Below are 24,319 nucleotides of genomic sequence, written 5' to 3'. Positions count from 1 at the left end.
GAAGCAGCAGTTTGTCTGCTAGTTTAATAACTACCCAGGAACAAAGCCAAGAGCATCAACTAAATTGTAGCAATGTTTACAGTAATGAGGCCTCTACTCCACACCACAATTACAGACCCCGTATTGCTTTATAGCTGGAGGCCCATAAACTAGTAGCTCATAAGTAGGATTATTGCAACTGCTCTATGATAGTGCCCTGGGGTTTGGGGGAAATTCATAATATGGGGCTCGGTGGAAGGAAGGCAGCAGGCATGAGGTGCACACCACAGCCATTACCTTGAGTTAGCACACACCTGTCATCAGGACTATAGCCTTCCTCGGATTGTAGGGCTCCATAAAAGGATGCTAATTCACCTGCTGATCCTAAAGAGGTTCTTTGGAAATAGAGTGGTACCTCGGGTTAAGTACTTAATTCGTTCCGGAGGGCTGTTCTTAACCTGAAACTGTTCTTAACCTGAAGCACCACTTTAGCTAATGGGCCTCCTGCTGCTGCCGCGCTGCCGGAGCATGATTTCTGTTCTCATCCTGAAGCAAAGTTCTTAACCTGAAGCACTATTTCTGGGTTAGCGGAGTCTTTAACCTGAAGTGTATGTAACCTGAAGCGTATGTAACCTGAGGTACCACTGTAAATGTAACTTCCCTGTCCTCTCTGAGGGAGCAAACCTCTCTCTAGAGTCTAGACTGTGCCCCTTTCAAGTTGCCGGTGTGAGTGACACTAGCATCAAGGCTTCCCCCATAGAATCCTGGGAATTGTAGTTAAAGGTGCTGAGGGCTGTTAGGAGTCCCCAGTTCCCCTCCGAGAGCTACAATGCCAGAGCAGTTTAACAAGAAATTCTTCTTCCCAGGGAACTCTGAGAATTGTAGCTCTGGAAGGCAAATAGGGGCGTTTCTAACAATTCACAGCGCCCTTAACAAACTTCAGCTCCCAGAATTCTATACCCGACATTCCTCAGATGAAAAGAGGGACATTTCTCGCTCCCCCAAACTGACCCTTCTCAACCCCCCACTTTTTGTGTCCCCTCCCCCCAAGCATATCCACCACCACAACACGAATGGGACACAGCACAAACACCCTCCACCATTCTGATAAAACCCCTTGATCCCTATTTTATTTTATTCTTTGGTAGATTTACAAAAAGATAAAGACACATCAGTAAAGGAATTTTAGAAAGGGGAAATATAAGAAAGCTCCTCTTTCTTCTCAGCCAGGCTGGCCCTGCCTTCTGCCTGGACCCCAGAGCTGCCACTGCCATCATCGCTGTTGCTGGGGACAAGCAGCAGTTCCTCCTCCCCCCTGAGTACTGGGGGGGGGGGGGAAATAGGGACACCTGGGATCAACTCAGAAGCTGGGATGGCTTTCATAATTCCAGGACTGTCCCTGGAAAATCAGGGTACCTGGAGGGTATAGAATTCTTTGGGGGAAGCCATGTCTGACGTGGCATCATGGGGCTTGAAAGGTATGGATGAGGCCTCTGTCAGGGGCTGCTTACTGAATCCAAGACCTGACGGGTGCTCTGCTATTACAGGGGCCCAACCAGAGGTTTAACATGGCCTGCCAACCTCAGGGGCTGATGTTGCTTTCCATGCCAGTCTTCAGCACTTATAAAATGAGGCCAGTTTAATTATTCTTTATAGAAGATAAGATCCAACCAAGATCCACCGGATGGGATCCACCAAACTGTCTCCACACAAAGGATCTTGGGTTTGGATTGCACTGTTTAATAGGCCGCTCAATGACCACTGTGCAAAGGCAGCAAAATGAAAATGGAGAAAGAATCAAAGGAGCAGTCAGAATCATGCCAAAAAGGGGGAGGGGCAACCACAAATCAGCCTCAGTCAGAGCAGAAATGTGGAGGAATTTGCTGATCTCACCAACTCTTCTTAGTCACTGTGATTAGCAGTCAGCTCTATTGTTCTACATGAGAGTAGCGATAGATGTTGCCATGGTTTGCGGAAAGGGTATCCATGGCAATGCTTCTATGCAGCCCACCAGACGTGGGTGTTACCTGTGCTATGGATGAGTGTATAAATATCAGTTTACCTGAAGGTGGTGACCCATGGTTGCCATGGAACCCACAAGAGCATCTTCTCTGGAGAGGGGGTTGTCATAGAAACAGTGCTGTCTCTATGGCAACAGTGCATCATTATTTCCCCTCTTTCAACTGAAATATGTTTAAAGAACCTGTTGAGGAAAGTATGTGCATTTATTGGAAGTAAGAGCCAAGATCCAGGCCTGGTATGAAATATTAGGGAGGCTGATGCGCAAAGCCACTGAAGAGATGCATTTGTTTCTTCTTTGCATTTCAGAGATGCTGTAGATCAGGGGTTCCCAGCCGGCTGTCCATGGACCACCAGGGGTCTGCCTGCAGCATGTCTGTGAAGAACCAGGGCTGTGGTTGTGAATGGTGGCAGTGGCAACAGCAACTACAGCTGCTCCAGGATGGACCGGAAGTGATGGGCAGGAGGAAGTGGCCTGAAAAGGGTCAGAAACACATTGCACCTCATGTATTACAATCTGAATTCTTGGGACTCAAATTGTATTACAAAAATCATATAGCATATAACACAGTGCACTACCATTGCTACAGTAGGCGGGTGTATCATTAAGTCGTCCACCACGGCCCTCAGCAATTTTTGAGTGGTCCATGGGAGAAAGGGTTTGGGCATCACTGCTGAAGTTGGAACCAGATATGAGAAAATTGGCTCCAGTTGTCCTTCACTCACCTCCCTTGCCAGCCCTTTGGTGTAGGACCTCAGAAGCCTCCTGTTCTCACTTCATGCTGCTCCCCAATCCAAGACTGTGTTGTGTAGATAAGCCTTATCCAAGCTGAGGGATACTGGCACTGTGACCTGGCCCAGGCCTTGCTTCCCCTTTCTGGGGGTGACTGTGCAAGATTTAAACTGTGTTTCCCTTTAAATCCATCTGTAATGCAGATGTAATCCTGACCTTGGCTGCAAAGTACAGTACTTATCTGTGACAGGTGGTATTCAGCTAAGTGTGAATCAGAGAATGCATACTTCCAGGGATTGTGCCTCTTTGCCCCTCTGCCACCCTTAAAAGATTCAAAATTCTCTGTCCTTCATGTCAGCAAACTTTGTGGTGTTTCCATCTTGCATCTTAATACAACTCTGTGGGAACCAGATACCGTTGCACAAACCCCCTGCTCTTCACAGCTCCGTGTCACATTCTGTGGGAGCAACAGAGATTTGAATTCTCATGCCCACCTCGGGATTGGGTCAGAGAGTATGAATCCTCTTTTCCACTGTGGGCCATCAAACATTTTAAAAAGAAAAGTTTAGTTGGTTAATAAATACAATCTTTCATAATTTCTCTTTTAAATTCTATATTATAGTAATACAAGTGGGGGCTGCACTCCCCCAGTTTCCAGGTTTCTCCTAAACAGACACGGGACAGGCTTTTAGCAGGAAGTTATGGAACATGCCCTAGTGGGAAGCAAAGCAGTATGACCACCCCAAATATTCTGCAGGCACAAATGGCATTGAAAGCATGATGATTTGTAACAGCCCAAGAAACATCATGAGCCCAAATCATGATGAACGTGCAATAAAAACAACATCTCGAAGGACCCTCTGATTAGAGAAATACTAGATGCTATGAGAAAAATACAAGCCTAATTTGGGGATAATAAACTAATGAGTGTAAATCTGAAGACTGGTGCCCTCCTGCAATGTATGTTTAAATTGCAGTGGGTTAAAAAACAAATAAATCCCAGAGCATTGCTTAGCAACAGATCCCCTGATAACAGCAAATCACTCTGGAAGAAAACTCAGCTGGGTCGGCCCTTCCATTAGGCAGAATGTGGTGGCTGCCACAGGCATCAGGCGCTGGATGGAGGCGAGGAGCAGTGGTGGTGCTGGAGGACAGAGCTCTGTGTGCCACACGGCCAACCCTAAGCAAGCCTGCTGGGACCTCAGGTGGAACCCCACTGGCAGTCTTTCCATTTTGCTTGTATTGTTTATTTCCAAATGCAAGAGAGGGGGGGCAACAAGCAAACTGGCAGGTGACATTATCAATAAAAATGTTCCATCAATTCCAGTATAAAAGTATAGATTAATACAGGCAGTCCTTATGTCCAGATAGGTATCTAAATGAGACTGGTGACTATAAGCAGTAGCAGCTGATGAGTGTTTGCCCTTCCAGGTTTGTTTCTTTTTATATATATAAATTTTATTTTAAAGGTTTTTACATACATTATTATTTGCATTAGTCCACAAACCATCTCAGTATCTTTATGGGGGTTCTTCCAACCCCCAGACTTCCCCCCACCCTCCTCCCCAGTTTCCAATAATTATCTATTCTCTTTTCTGCATCTAAATACCTTAATCCAAACTATTAAATTTCCTTTTTAATATCCTTTGTCAAATTACCGTATATTACAAGTGCTAGTCCAATCCTGCTAACTTTTTTAGAGATCTGCAGTGCTCCTTCATATATTCTATAAATTTCGCCATTTCGGCATAGTCCATCAGTTTCAATATCCATTCTTCTTTTAATGGGGTTCATTCTTCCTTCCATCCCTGGGCATACAACATTCCTGCTGCTGTCGTCACATAAATAAATAGAACTTTTTTCTCCTTCGGTAATTCTTCTCCTGTTATACCTAATAGAAAAGTCTCTGGCTTTTTTAACAAAAGTTATTTTAAACATTTTTGTAACTCATTATAAATCATTTCCCAGAAGGTTTTTGCTAATTTACAGGTCCACCACATATGATAAAATGTACCTTCATTGTCCTTACATTTCCAACACATATTAGACATTTTCTTATATATTTTTGCAAGTCTTGTAGGAGTTAAGTACCATTGGTACATCATTTTCATATAATTCTCTTTTAATGAACAGCAAGCAGTAAATCTTAAATCCACATACCACACCTTTTCCCATGAATCAAGTTGTATATTACGACCCACATCTTTTGCCCAATGTATCATTACAGATTTTACTTCATCTTTTGTCTCCCATTCCAGCAACATTTTATATATTTTTGACAGACCCTTTTTGTTATTTTCCAACAAGTCTTTTTGTAATCTTGTGAGTTCTTTCTTAAATCCCACTCCTTTATCCATTTTTAAAATGTCATTTAGCTGATGATATTGGAGCCAATCAGATAACAAATGCCTTTATTCTCATAGTTCTTCAGTTTCACCTGATTTCCCTCCTCTACCAGCAACTCTCTATATGTTGCTCATTCTTTTTCCATATTTAATTTTTTAACTGAGAACGCTTCTAATGGTGATATCCACCACAGGGTCTTATTTTCCAATAGATTCTTATACTTTTCCCATATAGAGTATATTGATTTTCTAACAATAAGATTCAAAAATCTTCCCGCTTTGTTTCTTAGCCACCAATAGGAATAGACGCTTTTGTCGCCCATCCGTTTTGTTGCCAGTGCTTTGTTGTCAGTGTTGAAGTAAGAGTCAACTGCAGTCTAGTTGGTTTCAGCATGTGGAATGGCGCTGGTGGTGGGAGCCTTGTTCTTTGTCTGAAGCAGCAAAAGGCAGGCCCTAAATCTGACGGCTGCCTCTTTCTCAAAACCTCCTGCAAAGCTGAAAGTAAAATAGAGACAGAAACAGTAGCAAAACGCACTTGAATTGGCTCTAACAGTATCCCCAAGGCCAACATCAGAGAGAGAAAACAGTCTGAAAATTTGTTTGAAACTGAGTTTTAAGTGCTGTGGCTCCTACAAAGGACCATGAGGATTGTGGTTTTGTGCAGAGGGACAATATTCTGTATCTGAGACGCAGGCCTAATCCTTGAGCACCTGTCACAGTCCTTTTATACATAACTAGCGTGCTAAGAGGAAGGCACGCTTGGCAAATCCACACCGTGATCAACTCCTGCCCGGAAACCTATGTCCCCACTGTGGAAGGACATGAATTGGCCTCCACAGTCACTTACGGACTCACTGCTAAAACCCTGTTTATGGAAGACAATCTTACTCGGCTGCAAGTAACTGCCAAAGAAGAAGAAAGAAGAAGAAGATACATAACTAGCAGGAAGTGCCCAGCACTATGCAGAAATGAGAAGACACCAAAAAATATTGTGATTTTAAAATGGATAGTGCAATTTGTGTGTGTGCATGTGCGCACACTCTCTCTCTCTTTCTCCAAGCCAGGACCCCAATCAATTTGGAGGTGGGAACTAATTTTTAAATACGCTTGATTTGGTCTGCCATCTTGATTCAACTGGTCTTTGACATTCACCTCGGGAGTCCTTGAGCCAAGTTGGGTGACAATATCTTCGGAGGCATCCAAATCAATGTAGTTTGCACTCATTGCACCAAAGAAATGGGCAAAGTAAACACCAAATGTTGACAAAGGCCACCACTCCCACCTGGGCGTTTGGCAATGGTATCTTGAGAAGCAGGCAGACAAACTGCTTTCCCAGCTGCACCATCCTTTGGGATGATATTATCACAATGGCCAAAACTGATTCAATGGGGACCCCTGGTGACGGAAATGTGTCTCTGCCATCAAAATATCTTACACTCCAATGATCCCAGCAAATACAGTGGTACCTCTGGTTACGTACGGTACTTAATTTGTTCTGGAGGTCCGTTCTTATCCTGAAACTGTTCTTAACCTGAAGCACCACTTTAGCTGATGGGGCCTCCCACTGCCACTGCGTGATTTCTGTTCTCATCCTGAAGCAAAGTTCTTAACCAGAGGTAATATTTCTGGGTTAGCGGAGTCTGTAACCTGAAGCGTATGTAACCCGAGGTACCACTGTAAATTCATATCAGAAGTGAACAAAAAGTTCAGGAAGCTGCATTGACCCCAAAGGGGGCAGGCGGGGGAGCCAAACAACAAATGAAGGAATACATTTCTAAGGACCAGCTACTGTATATGTCACAGAGTCCTGAGAAGTTTCAATGATAGGGCACAGCTGTTAGCTGAATACCATCCATACAGATCTGAACAATAAATCCACAATATTGTGTGTTGGATAATCTGTAAATGGGGAAGGAGGGAAGAGTGTATCTGAAAAATTCAAATAAACTCCAGATTCTGCCAGGCTGCACCCAGGACCTGCCTTCAAATGAGTGCCAGTGTGTCTAAACATCAGGAAAAAATTTCTGACAGTAATAGCTGTTGGGCAGTGGAATGGTCTCCCTCAGGAGGTTGTGGACTCTCCTTCCTTGGAGCTTTTCAACCAGAGGTTGTATGATTCTATGACTGTAGAGTTGGAGGGACCCTATGAGTCTTCTAGTCCTAAAATGACTTTGCCTCGTCTAAGTCCATCTTCTGTGAGGAGAGAGGTGCTATAGAAAAAATGAGTGTGTGCTTCGATCCTTGGTATTGATCCAAATATGCATGCACATGCGATGGTCCTTTGGTGAAAATAAATAGCTGAAATAATATTTTAAAAAGCAATTGAAGATGAGAAACTTCAGACTAACTCTTTGAACCTGGTTGCCTTAGAAGCAGTGTATCACAAACACTGTCATGTGGAATTTTTAGCAGATGCCCTGAATGCAAACAGATGGAAGTAAAATATGGAGAACAATTATTCTTGGGCCAGTCAATTCTCAGGACTGAATTACACATTGCAATAAACACACTTTAAACTTCTCCTCAGAGCAAACCCACTGGAATTAATAAACATGACTGTTAGATCCATTAATTTCAATGGGTCTCCTCTTAGTAAAACTAAGATTCTGGATGGTTGGAAAAGGTAAGTTTTGTAGAGAGAGAACTCAGTCCCTGAATCCAGTTACCAAATCTGCATCATGCTCCTACGTACGCATTTTGAAAAGTCACGATCCCATAATTTTTCATGAACCAGGATGAAAGGATGAACTAGTAGGATCCTGCTATTGATGGGTTAAATCTCCCCACACCACACTTCTTGGCCAGAAGAAGTTATCTTTAGAACTGTAGGCATGTGGCTCCCCCCCCCCCCGCGCCCGCGCGCTTTGCACAGCCCCCCCAGGATCAGTTAGCTACTGAAGAGCTCATGCCACAAGGATCCACTTACAGACCAGCATAGGCAGACAGCAGCAGCTGGAGGCTAAGTTATGTGCCTGCAGTGGAGACTAGGTGAAAGGGTTTGACAGGGAGCAAGTAGGAAATATAATATTAAAAAATAAACCTAAATAAAGGAGGAGAGGGAAACAAGCCTTTTAAAATGAGGAAAACCCACCTGTGATCACAGCAATAGAATAACCAAATGAATGCAATGCAATCCACACTCTCACTGGAGCAGATTCCTGGAGCAACCACAATCTGCTGCCACTTGAAGATTTGAGTGAAAGGTGCAGTCCACAATGCGGGATGCTTTTTCTGTTGGCAGGATTTCCTTTTTTAAAAAGCTTCATTTGCAGATGCTTCATAATTCCATTATAGCCCTGGTCTGAAACATGCAGAGCACAGAGGATATTAGGATTGCCTTCCTGGATCAAAGATCCATCTTGTCTGGTTCTGTTTGCAATGGTGGCCGGTTGAGCACCTGTAAGATCTTATTGCCAAGGAATGATCCCGATGGCCACCCTTTGTTTGTTCTTGGATTTGGCACAAGGAGACAGAATGCCTCTAAACAGGGAGGTTCCAGTTCAATATCAGGGTTAATAGCCATGGGCAGCAGGCCCCATCTGCATCCTCTGCTCCTGGATGGATGCTGTTGGAAGAAACAGAATTCGGGGTTAGCATGATTTAAGATTTATCCAGCAGAGCAGTTATTAGGGCTGCAGCCCTATATGCATTTCCCCCAGATAATCCTCATTCATTTCAATGGAATTCAATACATTTCAACAGAATGTATTTCAAAGTAAATACATAAAAGTAGGATGTAAGACTACAGCTAGGATAAGCAGATGCAAAAGGGGGAAGAAGTCCTGTACCTTTAATATTGAGTCAGGAACCCTTTTTCAGCCATGTCTCCTCAATGATAACTTTCTGGACTGCCAAGAGCCAACGATGGTCATTGGTCAGCATTAGGGGCAAAAGTGGGCAAAACAACGGATGCAACTCTTAATTTTGATCACTACTCTATGCTCAAGCCACACAAATGTCCAAGGTTTCTACTCCACGTCCACAAACCCTTTCACCATCCAGGCAAGCAAGAAGCCTGGTCATAGTTCAAGGAAACATTGCAGCCAGGCTAAGGCAGTCTAGAAGAGCAGAGAACAGGGTAAGGGAGGGGGGCTTCCTATTTTCCAAGAGCCACATTCAGCCCACAGGGCAGAGGTTCCCGCATCTGCTTTGCCATTGTTTAAAATCATGCCCTCCCCCCTCTATGTTTCTCCATGCCTGCTTAATTCAAACTTCTGTCACTGTTTTAATCCACCACTTTCTCTCCCTTCTCACTCCCAAGTTGCTGCCACTGCTGTTGTGCAACATGTGTTCACCTTTGCTCTCCATCCCACCAAAACTTCATTGCAAATCTAAGGCTATGATGCAGGACTACAAATCCTCCAAAGGGGCCTATGTGATGACATTCTTACAGTATTACAGCCTTTGGCTGCTGTAAAATATTTGCTTTGCTGTTGATACATACCAGGGGTAGCCAACATGGTGCCCTCCAAATTCTGTTGAACTATTAGTCATGCTTGCTGTGAATGATGGGAGCTGCAGTTCAACACCTAGAGTACACAATAGTGGCTGCTACCTCTGCTCTATTTCTTTATAGCCTGTCTTGGATTTACCTGCGTCAGAGAATGGCTAGATATAATGGAATGAATGCACAGGTCAGTAAGAAGTTGGCAACCCAATTAGGGGTGGTAGTCCAAAAGCCAATGCTGGGAAATTGCATATTATCATAGCTTAATGCCACTATGGGCCAGCCCCGTCCCCCTAGTAGCCATGAGCCAAGATGAGAGAATGAGCCATACATCAAGTTCAGCCCTTCTGCCTTAACGGTAGTACTATCAATGATCAATGGTTCACAAATTGTCTAGCTTCTAGGAACCATTTTTCACATCAATTTGTCTGCTAGGAACTCTGCAGCTTTCAGCAAGGACTCCTTCCACTTTTACCGAAGATTCTCAGACATCATTTATGGTACAAGGTCAGTTCATGTGCACTGTGGCACATAACCAAACACTCCCACAGCCGTGTAGTAGAAAGAGAGCTTATGCAGAGGTGGGCAAGCTTTCCTTCAAGAAATATTGTCCCCCATTAGTGATCTTCTCATTGAGAAGCCCTCTCATAAACCACTAGGGTGTTTTTGACACAATAATAGTGACACAATAATTAGTGCTGTCTGGAAACACTATAGAGCAACAACTATAAGGAACTACAGTATAGAGAACAAACATTTGTGGTATTAAAAAGTTGTGGGATTTCCTCAGGAAGATACAGGATATACACTGATTGTAAAGGAAGCAGTGTGACCAACCCCAAAACTTTTGAAGGCACAAACAAGTCACGTGTGACTACCCCAATAGCATCATGAGCAGAAATAATAATGAACGTGCAATAAAATGACCACCCAGAGAGGTTCTGAAAACCAAAACTTGCCATTTCATGATTTTACCAGCAGAGGTCTCCCAAGACCATTGAATCCTATAACATGGACATTATTAATATATCAGTTCCTGTTAAGCACCTCAGCTAACAAAGATATGCAACCTGTTAGCATTCCCAGACAAGGCGATTGGCAGCCATTCTGGGTCATGTCTCTTTTTTCAGTACTAGTCACAATCCTGTTGACCCTTGAAAGCTGGGAATAGGATGGGGCACAAATGAAGAGCCCTCCATGACCTGCTTTGCCCCCTGCAAGCAGGGCAGCTGGGGAAAGTGATCTTACTGTGTGTTGGGAACACAAATTACATTATCCAGCCAGCACTTAAATCCTCTCTCTGAGCTGAGCACAACTGAAACAAATTCCTTGCCAGCAAGTCTTCATTTTCACAAGAAAAAATATTATTCAGTAATTGATTCTGCAGATCTAAAAATCGAGGTCTTGGAAAAGGGAGTATCTGAAGTTGGCTTCTTAAGCTTCAATACCGTATAGGGGAAGGATGCAGATGCAGCCATCATGAAAACCTGCCTGTACACACATACACACAAGACCTGGCTGGTTCTAAGACCTCCATGCTGGTTTCTCTTATGCCCTACAGATGGAAGAATAGCCCAGGGTTCATTTTAACCTTGTCGCCTTATTTGGCTTGTTAGATTCTACTAACTGGTTTGAATTTCTTCCTTTCTGCGTTTGCTGCCTCCTTGGCTTTTCCAGGTCCTGTAAGAGCTGCGGAGGGGAAATGTCATCCTGTGTGGGTTCCCTCCAACTATTACAGCAGTGCCCAGACAGAAGAATCTGCACCTGGCTGCTTTCCCTTCTATGCATCTCTTAGCGTAAGGATGCGCCCCTCTAGAGTTGCTGGAATACAGCTCCCATCATCCTGACTACTGGCCAGGCTGACCAAGGCTAATGGGAGCTGGGGGCTGCAGCTGGCCATTTGGGCAGCGGACATGTCTATGCACCCTTGCCTTTCCGGTCAACATACCTCCAGCCTCCAAAGTTCCTTTCTTTTATGCCAATAACTGACAGATCCTGCTGTTCCTAAGTGGCACATGAAGCCTGTCTCCTGCCCTTTTCTTGGCTGCTCCTTTCTACAGCTCCATAGCTTCACTACTGTACCTGCTGTTTTCCCTCTTCCTTCCTCTGGCTTCCAGCCGATGTCTGCTACCCAGGATAGCTAGCATTTTAAAAAGGTATTGGGGAGTAGGGGTGGGAATAAACCACCCTTCAGGTGGCAACCTTGGGCACATTTGGTCAGACCACACCTGGAGTCCTGTGTCCAGTCCTTGGTGCCACAGTTTAAGAAGGATAGTATTGACAAGCTGGAAGGTGGGCAGAGGAGGGTGACCAAGGGGATCCAGGGTCTGGAAACCAAGCCTGATGATGAGGTGGGTATGTTTAGCCTGGGAAAGAGGAGACTGAGAGGAGATATAATTGATATCTTCAAAGAGCTCAAGGGCTGTCCCATGGATGGAGCACATTTGTTTTCTCCTGCTCTGGAGAATAGGACCTGAACCAACGGATTCAACTTAGAAGAAAGGAGATTCCAATTAAACATCAGGATTGGATTCCCTGGGGCGGGGAGGTGGACTCTCTTTCTTGATTGTTTTTAAGCAGAGATTTGATGGCCATCAGTAACGGATGATCTAGCTGAGATTTCTGCAAAGGTTGGACTAGATGACCCTAGGGGGCCCTAATATAAGAATTAGAGACCCAGGGTGTAATTTGTTTGATTTCCAGTATTAATTGCATTCAGCCTTTGGCTAGCATGCATCCATGAATGATTCCTGCATGTTGTGACTCTCTCTTGCCTCCCTCCCACGCTGCATTCCATCTCTCCTGTCTGACCCTGAAAGTGGTACAAATGGCAGGATCTTTTCCTCTGTCTGTTGTGAGTTAGCACGGACATCTCCTTGAAAGATTCCAGATATGGGAAAGGACTGTCAACAGCCCCACCGAAGGTCTGGTTGCCTTGACAACCGTCCGATAAGTTATAAGCCAAGACCACATGTTTTGGAACACCCCAAGGAAGCTGATCCCAGGTTGAGCCCTGTCTCTTCCTCTCTCTTGATTTGTAACCTTTTTCCATGTATGTAGAATGACTCTTTTTGCGCTGTGCCTATAAAACCTTTGTTCTGATGCTCCTCTAAGCGGTGGTACAGCTGAAATAAATGCCAGGTCCCTCCTGAATGCTGGACTTGCATGAATTTCCTTGGCTCTGTGTTTTATTTAAAAGGTGGTCCCTTCCAACTCTGCCATTCTCTGATTTAGCTGAGAGCGCAGGAGCCAACTGCTAGGGGCCGAGGTCCCTTTGCCCCCCATAAAATATTTGAAGCGTAAAGGTAAAGGATGGTTAAGTCCAGGCCAAGGCGACTCTGGGGTTCTGGCGCTCATCTCGCTTTCTAGGCTGAGGGAGCCGGCGGTTGTCCACAGACAGCTTTCCGGGTCATCTGCCCAGCAGGACTAAACCGCTTCTGGCGCAACGGGACCCCGGGATCGAGGGCCAGAGCGCAGGATCATCGGTGCCCCCCCCCCAGGGGCTTTGCCACTCCACTGGTGCGCGTGCGCCACATCTGGTGACGGGTTGCGCAGGCTGGGGCTCAACTGCCCCCCCCCAATGTTTTATGAGAGCCGGACTCCAGAGTGCAGGGAACTCTGCACATGCTTACGTGCCACTCCCGCCTTTTCTGTCCCCCCTCCCGCCCGCAAAAAAGGGGTCTTGCGCTTCTTAGGCCTGCGAGGGGCGGGCGAGGGGGGGGCAGGCGAGAGGGAGTGCGCAGGCGCCAGAGGCTTCTCTCCCTCCCGCTGGTTTCTTCGGGGGAGGCGGGGCATAGCGTGGAAAGCCGCTGACTTCCGGTTGTGGATCCTGCCTGGACTCCGTCCGTCCGCGCGTCCCCGGAAGTGGGCATTGGCGCTGCAGGCGGGGCGGGAGGCGGCGGCGGAAGGGGAGGCGGCCTGAGGGAGCGAAGTGCGTGTGAGGGAGAGCGGGAGAGAGAGAGAGAGAGAGAGAGAGAGAGAGGCAGAGAGCGGGCGGGCGAGGAAGGCGCGCGCCTGCGCGAGTGAGTGAGTGAGTGTGTGTGTGCACGCGCGCGTGCGTGTGTGGAGGAGGAGAAGGCGGCGGAGAGCCGGACGGGCGGAAGGCGGGCTGGGCCTGACGGCGGCAGAAGGAACCCGAGGAAGGAGAAGATGGCGGATGGCGACAGCGGGAGCGAGCGAGGGGGCAGCGGGAGTGGCAGTGGCGGAGGAGGCGGCGGCGGAGGCGGCGGCGGCGGCGGCTTCCAGGGACACCGCGGCGGCGGGGGCGGCGGGGGCCCCGGCCCGGAGCAGGAGACGCAGGAGCTGGCCTCGAAGCGCCTGGACATCCAGAACAAGCGCTTCTACCTGGACGTGAAGCAGAACGCCAAGGGCCGCTTCCTGAAGATCGCGGAGGTGGGCGCGGGGGGCTCCAAGAGCCGCCTCACGCTCTCCATGGCGGTGGCCGCCGAGTTCCGGGACTACCTGGGCGACTTCATCGAGCACTACGCGCAGCTGGGGCCCAGCAGCCCCGAGCAGCTGGCGCAGGCCTCGCCCGGCGGGGAGGAGGGCGGCGGCGGCGCGGGGCCCCGGCGCGCCCTCAAGAGCGAGTTCCTGGTGCGCGAGAACCGCAAGTACTACCTGGACCTGAAGGAGAACCAGCGCGGCCGCTTCCTGCGCATCCGCCAGACCATCAACCGCGGGCCGGGCGGCGGCGGCGGCGGAGGGCCGGGCTTCCCCGGGGGCCCGCCGGGCCTGCAGAGCGGCCAGACCATCGCGCTGCCGGCGCAGGGCCTGATCGAGTTCCGCGACGCGCTGGCCAAGCTGATCGACGACTACGGCGCCGACGAGGACGAGCTGGGCGGCGGCGGGGGGGGCCCCGGCGGCGGGGGCGGCCTGTACGGCGAGCTCCCCGAAGGCACCTCCATCACGGTGGACTCGAAGCGCTTCTTCTTCGACGTGGGCTGCAACAAGTACGGCGTCTTCCTGCGCGTCAGCGAGGTGAAGCCTTCCTACCGCAACGCCATCACGGTGCCCTACAAGGCCTGGGCCAAGTTCGGAGGCGCCTTCTGCCGCTACGCCGACGAGATGCGAGACATCCAGGAGCGCCAGCGGGACAAGCTGTACGACCGACGAGCCGGGCCGGCCGGGCCGGGCAGCGGCAGCGGAGCCGGCGACGATTCCGACGGAGACGATGTAGACGACGACTGAGCCTCCCCCCCCTCCTCCTCCTCCCCGGCCGCCCTCTCCCCGTCGCCCCCTGCTTCTGACAACCCCCTTCTCCGCGCCGGCCGGAGTTGCCATGGAGTAGGGGACTGGGTGGAGCAGGGAGGGAAACCTGGCCCAAGCTTCCTCCCCACCTCACACGCATTCTTCTGCCATGGGAGAGAGCAAGCTTCGAGATCGCCTGCATACACCCCCGACCTGCACCACTTCTGGAGCGCCCTCCTGATCTCTATCTCTGTGACCCTTTTATTTTTCCCAGGGATGCAGCATCTGTTGGGCTTCACCGACATCATTGCCGCCTCCCCTGCAGAGAGGAAGCTTTGTGGCCTCAGTTAACCTCAACCTTCGCCCATGGCGGAGAGAAGGGGATCTCGGCCATCTAAATCTGTCCTGCCTTCCGAGGCTCCTCCTCTACCGAATGGCTGAGATGTTTTATTTGGGAGGAAGGGAGGGAGAAATGTTACTTGGATCTTGACTCTCTCTTTCACTTCCACCCAGACCCTTCACTCTTGCATTTCTGAGATGGTGCCCCTCTACTCTTGAAACCAGCAGTCTGGAGAATAAAAGGCCACTGAGCATTGTTTGAAGGGAGGGGAGAAGCTACCACCGCTGTCCAAATCAGTGGGGGCATGGGGCTTATTTTGAGGGGGGTGCAGATCCCGATGGGGAAAGTCGTAGAGATCAATCATGGACTTAGACCAGCAGAAAATGGGGATTGAAATGGCTCGGGGAAGGGGACATAGCAGGTGGGCAGGGGAAAGAAGCAACCAACTCAAAATACCTTTTCAGAAAGGTAATTGGGTGGGGGGAGCCTGTATCTGGACCAATGTCCATTGTTGTCTTTCCCCCCCCCCCCCTTTGCAGAATTGTTTGTTTTATTTTGGGGGTGCAAATTGCTAAGCTCCAGGTGCCTGAACTGGAATTGATAAGTGAATTACTTTAAAGCTGGCAGGTTCTAAAGATCTTAAATGGTATTTCATTTTTCTTTTTTTAATGGGGTTTGCAAACAGGTAGATTAAAGAAAAACAGGCATAAAGCACAAGGCATGCAGAGTGGACTGGTCGCTGCTCGCTAAAGTTCTTCCCCTTCTCTCCAAATAAGGTGAAAGCAAATGGCTTTAATAGGAGGTGGAAACTGGAGCTGTCTTTCTGCTGACTTCAAAAGATGATCTGGTCAAAGAAGTGAAATCTGTAGCTGGGTTTTTAAAAAGCAAAATCTTGAAATTGTAATTTGGCAAAGGAACTGTGTGGCTACAGGTCTGTGAAAAGAACCATGTAGGAAAACGGAAGGCTTCTTTCATCGTGCAAACTAGTGGACATGAACACAGACACCAAGAACCTCAGGTCCAGAAGTCCAGCATCAGTTATTCTTTTAACAAGATTTTTTTTTTAACAAAAAAAGAACTATCCATTTTCTCAGTACCTCACATTATGTTAACAGCAGAGTTGGCAAGAATGAATTGATGGGATGGATTGTTCAGAGCAATGCATGTCCAGTTGGAGCTTGATATCCACCACTAAAAAGGAGCAGAAACAACCCCACAAAAGATCTGTGACTGATCATTCCCTAGCAGCGTTTTACCATCTTCACATTTTATTATAGACTGGCTACTGCCAATTTATCCAGCTGTCCTTTCCAAACAAAGTTGGGTGTCTCCACCCAAATAATTGCCTCATCTATATTTTGAATGGATTCTTAATCTAAAATGATATTTTTTTAAAACAAATGAAGTCAGACCTATTCCCTCCAAAAGTGTTTTTAGATACATTCTATACTGGCAACTTTGAATTGAATGGAAGTGTACTGTTCACTACAAAGTTTCAGGTATTATTTGTGCAACATCTTAAGAGAGGCAGGTAAACCTTCCTCTACAATCTTTTTTAATTGTGCATGCCTGTCCTTTATTTGAGCTGCCTTTTTAATTTATTGCATACCCTTATTACCTTATTTTGGTATTACTCTTACCTATACTATCTTTGTTTTGTATTTATTAGAAAGCAAGGAGACATAAAAGGCATTTCTTCACACGGTTGTCACTGAAGTGGGGAAATTTGCAGGAATTTTCTTTAGAAAAATTAATTGGTTTTACTATGGCTATTATAAAGATCTGCAAATAATGTCAGAATAGTTTACCACAAGATGTTCAGCCACACATATTATTGTTTATTTTCAAAGATATTTCTTTATTCCCAGTGTCCACAGTAGATATTTTTATTGTATTTTTGAAGAAATCTTTCTTTCCATTTTTCTCCGTCGCAAAGAACTTGTTTCCTGAATTGTAATGGGAGCAATAGTATTTCTTGATGTTTTAATTACATCCGTATACTCGTACTGTATTTTGTACTCTCCAAGGCAGCTGTTTTCAATAATGTCCTGCTGTATCTACCTATGTATTTTTGTTCAAATGTATGTAGTTCTTTGCTCCGGAGAACAACTTTCACCAACAAAAGTTTCAGCAGGTTAACTGGGATACCACAGCCCTCTAGGATTGCAGAAAACTACTAAACTAATTAGAGCTCTAGGCAGCAATGAAAATTGAGGCTGCAGATGCTTGGTGTATATTGCTGTAACTCTTCACTCATTTTAAACCAATGTACAATACTTGTATAGACCAACAATGTTTTGTTGCTTCAGTGGTAATTGGGTTTTTTTTCCCTTTTGTTGCTCAGCTGCTGTGAGCCAATTAAAATGCAGTACCTCTCCTTTTCAGGAGAATTTTTTTTTTTTGGCTGAATTGCAGTAACTAGTCTTACCTTTGTATTACGTGGTAGTGACAGGGTTTGACTGTCCCTGGCCAGTGGCTACATATGCTATAATTAGCTGTCTAGGAAGTATGTGGAAGTAGACAGAAGCATATATCAATTGTATGCCAAGAATGCTGCCATATATGGTGTTGTTTTGGCAACCAGAAAAAAATCTTCTGTAGTCATTAGACCAGTTAAAGCATTGTATATTGGGTACACAGATTGACACATGACCCTCCAAGGTATGTAGGTGGTGACAATGCAGTGTGTCAGTAGGAGAGTCTCAGTGAAAATACTGGGCATGCTTGTGTCCAGCTTAAGTATAAATGGTAAGATTTTAAATGTTTTGAGTAATACTGAGGTTATCTCACCATAGCAGGTTAACGGCCAAGCCTCATGCTATAGGAAAATTAGTCTGGTGGCACAAGCCCTTGTTAGGTGCAGGGGTTTATGGAGGAAAATCCATAGAACTCTGAGAGTGAGGGAAGGGGGCTTGCCTGGCATCTGTAGAGCTTTGAACCTCTCCTCCCTGTTGTAAAATTTGGGACTTCTGTGATTAAAATAGTGGAGATTGCAAATACTGTATTGTTTAAGGGTCACTTGGAAGCATTGATTGGCCTCTAATGAAAGATGAATCCTATTTGGTGTAGGGATAACTGTTAGAAATCTCCCCCCCCCCCCCTTGCACACATGTGTGCACTTTGTACAAACTGCGCCTTTAAAAGAAAAATCACACTGCTCTCTAAGCCTAGTAGTTTTGTCTCAACAATTGGTCTCTGCAAATTCTAAGTAGGCAGACTTGTCCCTGTTCAGAGTAGCTTCCGTTCATGTGATAGGGATATTCAGCCATGTTGGAAAAAAATTACTGCCTGGATTACATCTCAGATGAATGATCTTGTTATTCCTGTTTATATTCTTGTGCTTAAATGTCAATTTGGGTAAAGGCTTCCCCATTCTTGGTGCTGCAGTTAAATTGTGTCTTTGAATTTTTCTGCAGCAACATTGACAGTACCTCAGTGCAGTTTACAAGCTGCCGTCTGGCATATCTGTGCTTAAAATAGCTCAATTCCATAAATTTACTGGAGTTTAGCTGTCACACGTTCAGGTATGTTGAGTTATGTGGCTTGTGGATCACACTGTTGTCTTAAAAATGTCGGTTCTGTGTGAGGGGGAAATGGGCAAACCTCCCTGTGGAGTTCTGCATATCCAACATTTCTAGACTTCTACTGTCCTTGGAGTGATGCATCTGCTGTACAAAACAAAATGTAAATCTTGTATAGCACCAAAAATTGTAAATATTTGAGGCATACAGGTATAAACACCCGTATCTTTAGCTCACATCTAGTTACGGGTTCTTGTTCTTCTTTCCATAGCTGTCTGCTGCAGAGCGGTTGCAGACCTAACAGTGAATGCTTTTTTCTTTTTTCCTCAAATAAAAAGCAGTCACTGTTGCTTACCCTGGAATCCGCTCTGCAACCACAGATCTTTTTAAAAATAAATTAAGATTCAAGCTTCTGCTTCAGTTTCTCTCCCCCAAAACACACATTCTTATCATGCCCTGGCTTACAATTTTCAGGATAATGGGCACAAGATGCAGGTTACAATAAGCCCTCATATTGAGTGGTCCCATCATTGGCTGCACGCTTCAGGTGTTGGAATAGCTGAGGATGATTTTTGATCTGTTCCTATCATTAAAGGGGACATTGGAAAAGTGACTAACTCGGGCTACTTTTCACTTGTGAGGGCAGCAGTTTTGTGATTTTGGTGGAAAACTGTTCAGTGCATAAACATGCATGGACATCTCAATGTTTTAACAGAAAGATTATGGTACTTTATCTGATGCACAATTTAATCTCTCAGCAGATATTCAGTTATTATTTAAAAATAAATAAACTTGTGGCCTTGACTCAACTTAGTGGAAGGGAGGAAAACTTAGTTTTTCCCTTTAAAAGTGGCACTTTTTGGCTTCAAAATTATTCTAATACTATGTAGATCTTGGTAAACATGTTGTTGATATGCTTCCTTTGGTAAAATGGTAAATGTATTGAAGTATGTTTGCTATGAAACAAATTTAGTTTTTTAAAGGGATAGTGTAATTGGGATTACCAATCTACTTGAGGCTAAATATTTAAAACTTAATGGATCCTGATACTTTTAATATGCATTATTCAAAATTATTTCTGGAAACATTGTGTAGGCAATTTAATATTACCCAGCAGAACCCTTAGCTTAGAGTCTACCTATGCTACAAATCTGAATCATTTTATACCAGAAGAATATGAAGACTTTCCTCAAAGAAACATTAGTTTGATGAGAGTGCTGGGAGATTTGTAGACTCTCACTGAGAGGGAATGGTGATTAAACCAGTTTAGACCTATATGCTTTGAGCTATTGCACTCAGACCAGTCTTCTGCAGTCTTTCTGAATGCCAAACTGGTAGTGGCATGTCTCTTACTATGTATTTCTTGATTATTTGTTCACTGATGAATTTGCGATGTACATACTCTTCATGGTAGCTTCCTTCCCCCATGTTCTTGATAGTCTGATTCCAGGTGTGCTAGAGGTATTTAGAAAGCTTGCCTCTTGTCCAGCAATGGTGCTTATGGTAATTCAGTGTCAGCAAAATTACTGTAGCAATTTGTTGTGCTTGAGCATTAGCCAGATCATCTTAATTGTCAGGTGGCATTTACTTCTTAAAATTGCATACTTGGGTTTGATTTATTAGCTTGATGGAGTTTGGCTAAGGTAAGGAAAGACTGGTTGCAGTAAAAAAGATTTCTTCCTCCCTCTTGCAGGTTCTCAGGAACCTCATCTTTTGCACTTTGTAGTTTTTAGCCAACAGAGGAAGAGTTAAAAAGAATTAAGACTGACAGATTGCTTTATTGAGGTATTGTGAGAGGAAAGCACGTGGCTGAAGCATCACAGCTGTTTCGTGTAAGGTTCCAGAGAAGTTTAATATTGGAAGCAGACATTCAAACCTGTGAATGTGGCCATGAGCTGCTACCTCTCCTACCTGTAGAATGACAGTTAATCTGCAGTGGTGTTAAACTAACTCCATCTTAATATAATGAGGTTGGTGTAGTATATGGAGTAAAATTTTCCTTTTTAATAAAATAAAGTCCCAACATTATGGTCTAGTCACACAAACAACAGGTATTTTGCATAGTTGTAGGGAGTAAGCAATAACACAGTCGCTGGGATCTAAAGAACTGATTTGCTAGCTGGGTGTGCTTGAGGTGGGGTTGGTCTTGTGGTTCTTAAGGAGGAGCTTCAAAAGCAGTTAGTAGCATGGGGGATCTCTTCAGATGCGAATAGCCCAAAATTTCACTGGCTGTGTACTATTCCATTGGGCACAGTGAAAGTGTTTCTTTGGGTCCCAGCCTCTCGTATTCAGCTTGCAGCAGTATAATTAAGGCCAGTTGTGTAAATTTGCTTGTATCTGATTTGACAGAGGAGAACTAAGTTGTAGACTTCAGAGCAGCACAACTGAAGTCTATGGGACTGTTCCCAGAGTCTTTAGAGAATAACTGTTCTACCATCGCCCAATTTTTAGAGCATGAGAATCATTAACTTGCCAAAAATGCTCACCTAAGGAAAGAAGAATGTTCCAGGATGTTTATTAGCTGATTTCTAATCAATAGTTACCATGAATTTTTTTTTGCTAGCCTTCTCACTCCAGCTCCTCTTTTTTTTTAATCTGACAAGGGGAAGAGTGGGGGAGAGCTCAAGGTTTCAATGTCTACTAGAAATATAGAAATACCAACACAATTTTGTCTCTTAAATTCCGTGAAAGGGAAGGTTAAGTGTGCTTTGTCAAAGCCATTTTGTAATAAGCTGCTATGTAGCCTTAATCTCATAATGTGCTGTGTGTGTGTATAGGTATATATACACATACATACAAAGTAAGCGGCCCACAGCAAAGAAGTACAAGTTTGTCAAAGCTATTGTACAGGAAAGCTTACTGCTGCTTCCCCCACTCCTGGCCTATCACTGCTTTGTGTAGCCAAGGTAAACTGTCTTTAAGACTTGCAGAGGACATAATTTAAAACAGCAGTCACTGTGCACCATTTTAACCCAGGCAAGTTTCCAAGACAATATGTTTAATTTCCTGCCCTGCTTTTTCTGTGTTGAAAGGCCCATCTGGTTAGAAAATCCCATATTTGAATGCATGTGGGATTTACAAGAATATAGCTTAATCTTGTTGTTTCTTCACACTGCCCCTCTTCAGAACTGGAGCTGTTGACTCAGGCATGCTCAGATGTAAAGAACCATGATAAACAAGTTAGCCAGTTATCTCCTAGCTTACATGTGCTGTGAATATTTTAACCTTACCAACATTTGTAGAGAGGGGCCCATTAGGAGAAGGCAGGTCATTGGCCCAATAATAACATTGGGTAATAATCTGAGCAGCTCTCCATACTACCTTTCCCTCCAGCACTTTCACATCATCCTTGCTGGCCTATTATTAAGAGGAAATGTGTTAGTATAGATTGCTGAAGCTGCATTCAGTGATTTCCATGCTACTAAGAATGCTGTGGTTCCACAGAAGCCTATCAAGTTCCTCAGTGAGAAGACTTTGTCCGCTGTCTCAATGTCCAGCTGCACAGGAAGGTTAGGGCATTTTGGAACATAACCTTTCTTGGTGAGAGGTCTGATCAGTGCCCGTATTTAAACATACCGTAGAATCTTCTGCAGTGCACAGGTTGCAGCAGATGCTCAAGGCAGGCAAAACCCTATGTGAAGCAGGTTCTCTGAGGAGGTGATATGTTTGAAAGTCAAGCAAATGTTGAGCAATTGCAGCCCGTACTGTAGGTAGCTTATTTTCCCCCATGTTATGTTACCAGTTGGTGCTGGTAGTCTTCCATGTTTTGCCAAGACTGGTGGAACAAACACTCATAATCTCGTTTCCAAGTCTCTTGCTCTTTCTCCTTGCCTCATTGAATTAACCTTTGCACTGCAGGTGGATTTTGCAAGCACAGGTCTTCCATTGAAATGAATGGATAGTGCCCCCGCTGCTGTGCTTGCTGGCGTAGCCGCCAAAGTCCTTTTCCAGCAGAGGGTGCCGCAGTCAGCTGCCTCTTCCAGTTAGAGGTATTGATTACTACAGATACTACAGTATCTGTTGCTCAATTTGATGCTAACAAATTTGTCAAAAGTGATATGCAGGGTTATAAAGAAAGGGCAGGGTGGTGCAGAATCGCTGCCCTTGGGAAGTGGAGGTTTTGCTGGGCTGAATGTACAATTTCAGTAGTGAGCAAATATTTTAATTTGGTATAAAGTTGAGAAAACCTTGTGTAAGTGATAATTGATCATATATGGATGTAATCAGCCCATATGTAAATATACACGTTTGTACATTGTATACATAGAAAGAAATGTCTGTGTACATGTGTATGTATTTATAAAAACATGTTTCTCTGCTAGATAGTAAATGCAAAAGTAGCTCTAATTTTATATCTATCTCTCTATATATATCTATATATTTAAAAAAAACTCCCCCTCTATAAATATATTATATAAATGCTAGACGTTAATTTGTAGTAAAATAGATCTGATTTCAGGAATATCTGCTGAGAGACCAAAAAGTTCACTTTTAAGTACCTTAATTAAAGAATAAAGTTTATTCCTCTCTTTTATTTTTTTATATAAAAAAAATTAAATGCACTTTAACTGGCAAAACAAACACAAACAGCTGCATGGTGCAGTTTCAAGCATACAGAGATGTTTTAAAAGTGCAGCACCCATTCAGAAATGTTCCTTTCTCACCCATCAAGCAGAGCGCTGGAAAGTATTTACAGTCCCAGGGCAAAGAGCTGCCTATTTGTCTTGCTGCCTGTTGGCTGAAGCTGAGATTCTGATTTCCCTTTTGGGTGGGGAGGGGGGCCGGCAGGCCTGCTTTTAAAGAGCAATGCAGATGCAGCCAGACACTACAGGCTGCTGTCAAACAAAGGCAGGTCCTGGATTTACCACTAGCTGACTAGCAAAACAACAACAAACCAGTCCAAACGACATTAAGAACTCCTCGTGCTAGTTGAGCACTCCTTACCATAACAGGTTTTTGCAAATGGAGTTTTACAGTCTATATTTAAAAAAATGTATGTTTGTAACAAATAAAAGTATGCGGAAAAGTGAATGAACATGTACCTCTGTCTCTTGGTTTTTTTATGTAGTGGGAAATAGTGTATTTTTGTGATGCAATTGAAAATTAATCATTTATTACCCTGGAGCTATGTTAGATCTGTCATGAGTTGATGGGCCTGTGGCAAAGCATTGCCTGTTTGAATGAGTGGGAAATATCCAAGTAGGGAAGCAAGATTCTATCAATCCTGACGGATCTCAGGGACTGAAGATGAATTCCTGGAGTGGGGCAGGGAGGGCAAGGGAGCAGGAGAAGCTTGAACTCCTATAAGGATTCCATCTTTTGCCAGCTGCTGTCTGTGAATGCTAGGTTATTTTATTTGTATATCACTACACACATCCAGAGGCACCCTGGAGCAATTTCCAAGAACAAAATACAACATATACATATGTTCACTAAAATGATACAAATATTAAAATATTCATCCAAATAAAGAAGGTGTTACTTTTTATTATCGTAATCTGGCCACCCCAAGAGAGAGTAGTGTGTTGTGTGTGTGATGACAGCTTCACAGCACTTTAGAGCCATAGAACTGAGGCTTGTGATTCTCTCCCTGAGCTTGGATTTAAACCCAAAAATCCACCCTTCTGGAGTACGTAGCCTCTTAACTGTTAGTTAGCTTCTGCGAGAAGAAAGCCTACAACTGGGAGATCCCCACAAGCTTCTCACAATGTGCAAAAGTGGAGTTTCCAACTTGTTGGCTGAAACTAA

The 24,319-nt window shown here is 44.8% G+C and overlaps 2 protein-coding genes across 2 annotated transcripts in view; one reads left to right on the top strand and one right to left on the bottom strand.

Moving 5' to 3' along the window:
• LOC309375832 (putative CENPB DNA-binding domain-containing protein 1) overlaps window positions 1–24,319 on the bottom strand; it is a gene marked incomplete at its 3' end in the record, with an annotated part of 146,563 nt that overhangs the window by 71,184 nt on the left and 51,060 nt on the right. The window lies entirely within an intron of this gene.
• Window positions 13,387–23,612, top strand: PURB (purine rich element binding protein B). Its single transcript, XM_081921359.1, has one exon. The coding sequence runs from the start codon at window positions 13,673–13,675 to the stop codon at window positions 14,708–14,710; it is 1,038 nt and encodes a 345-aa protein (XP_081777485.1). The 5' UTR covers window positions 13,387–13,672; the 3' UTR covers window positions 14,711–23,612.

This window comes from Podarcis melisellensis (genome assembly GCF_964234715.1).
Source record: "Podarcis melisellensis genome assembly, chromosome: 8".
NCBI lineage: Eukaryota > Metazoa > Chordata > Lepidosauria > Squamata > Lacertidae > Podarcis > Podarcis melisellensis.
This window is presented reverse-complemented; position numbering and strand designations above follow the sequence as displayed.

Excerpts from the sequence above, each read along its gene's own strand:
- PURB (XM_081921359.1), top strand. The coding sequence starts at position 13,673 with ATGGCGGATGGCGACAGCGGGAGCGAGCGAGGGGGCAGCGGGAGTGGC.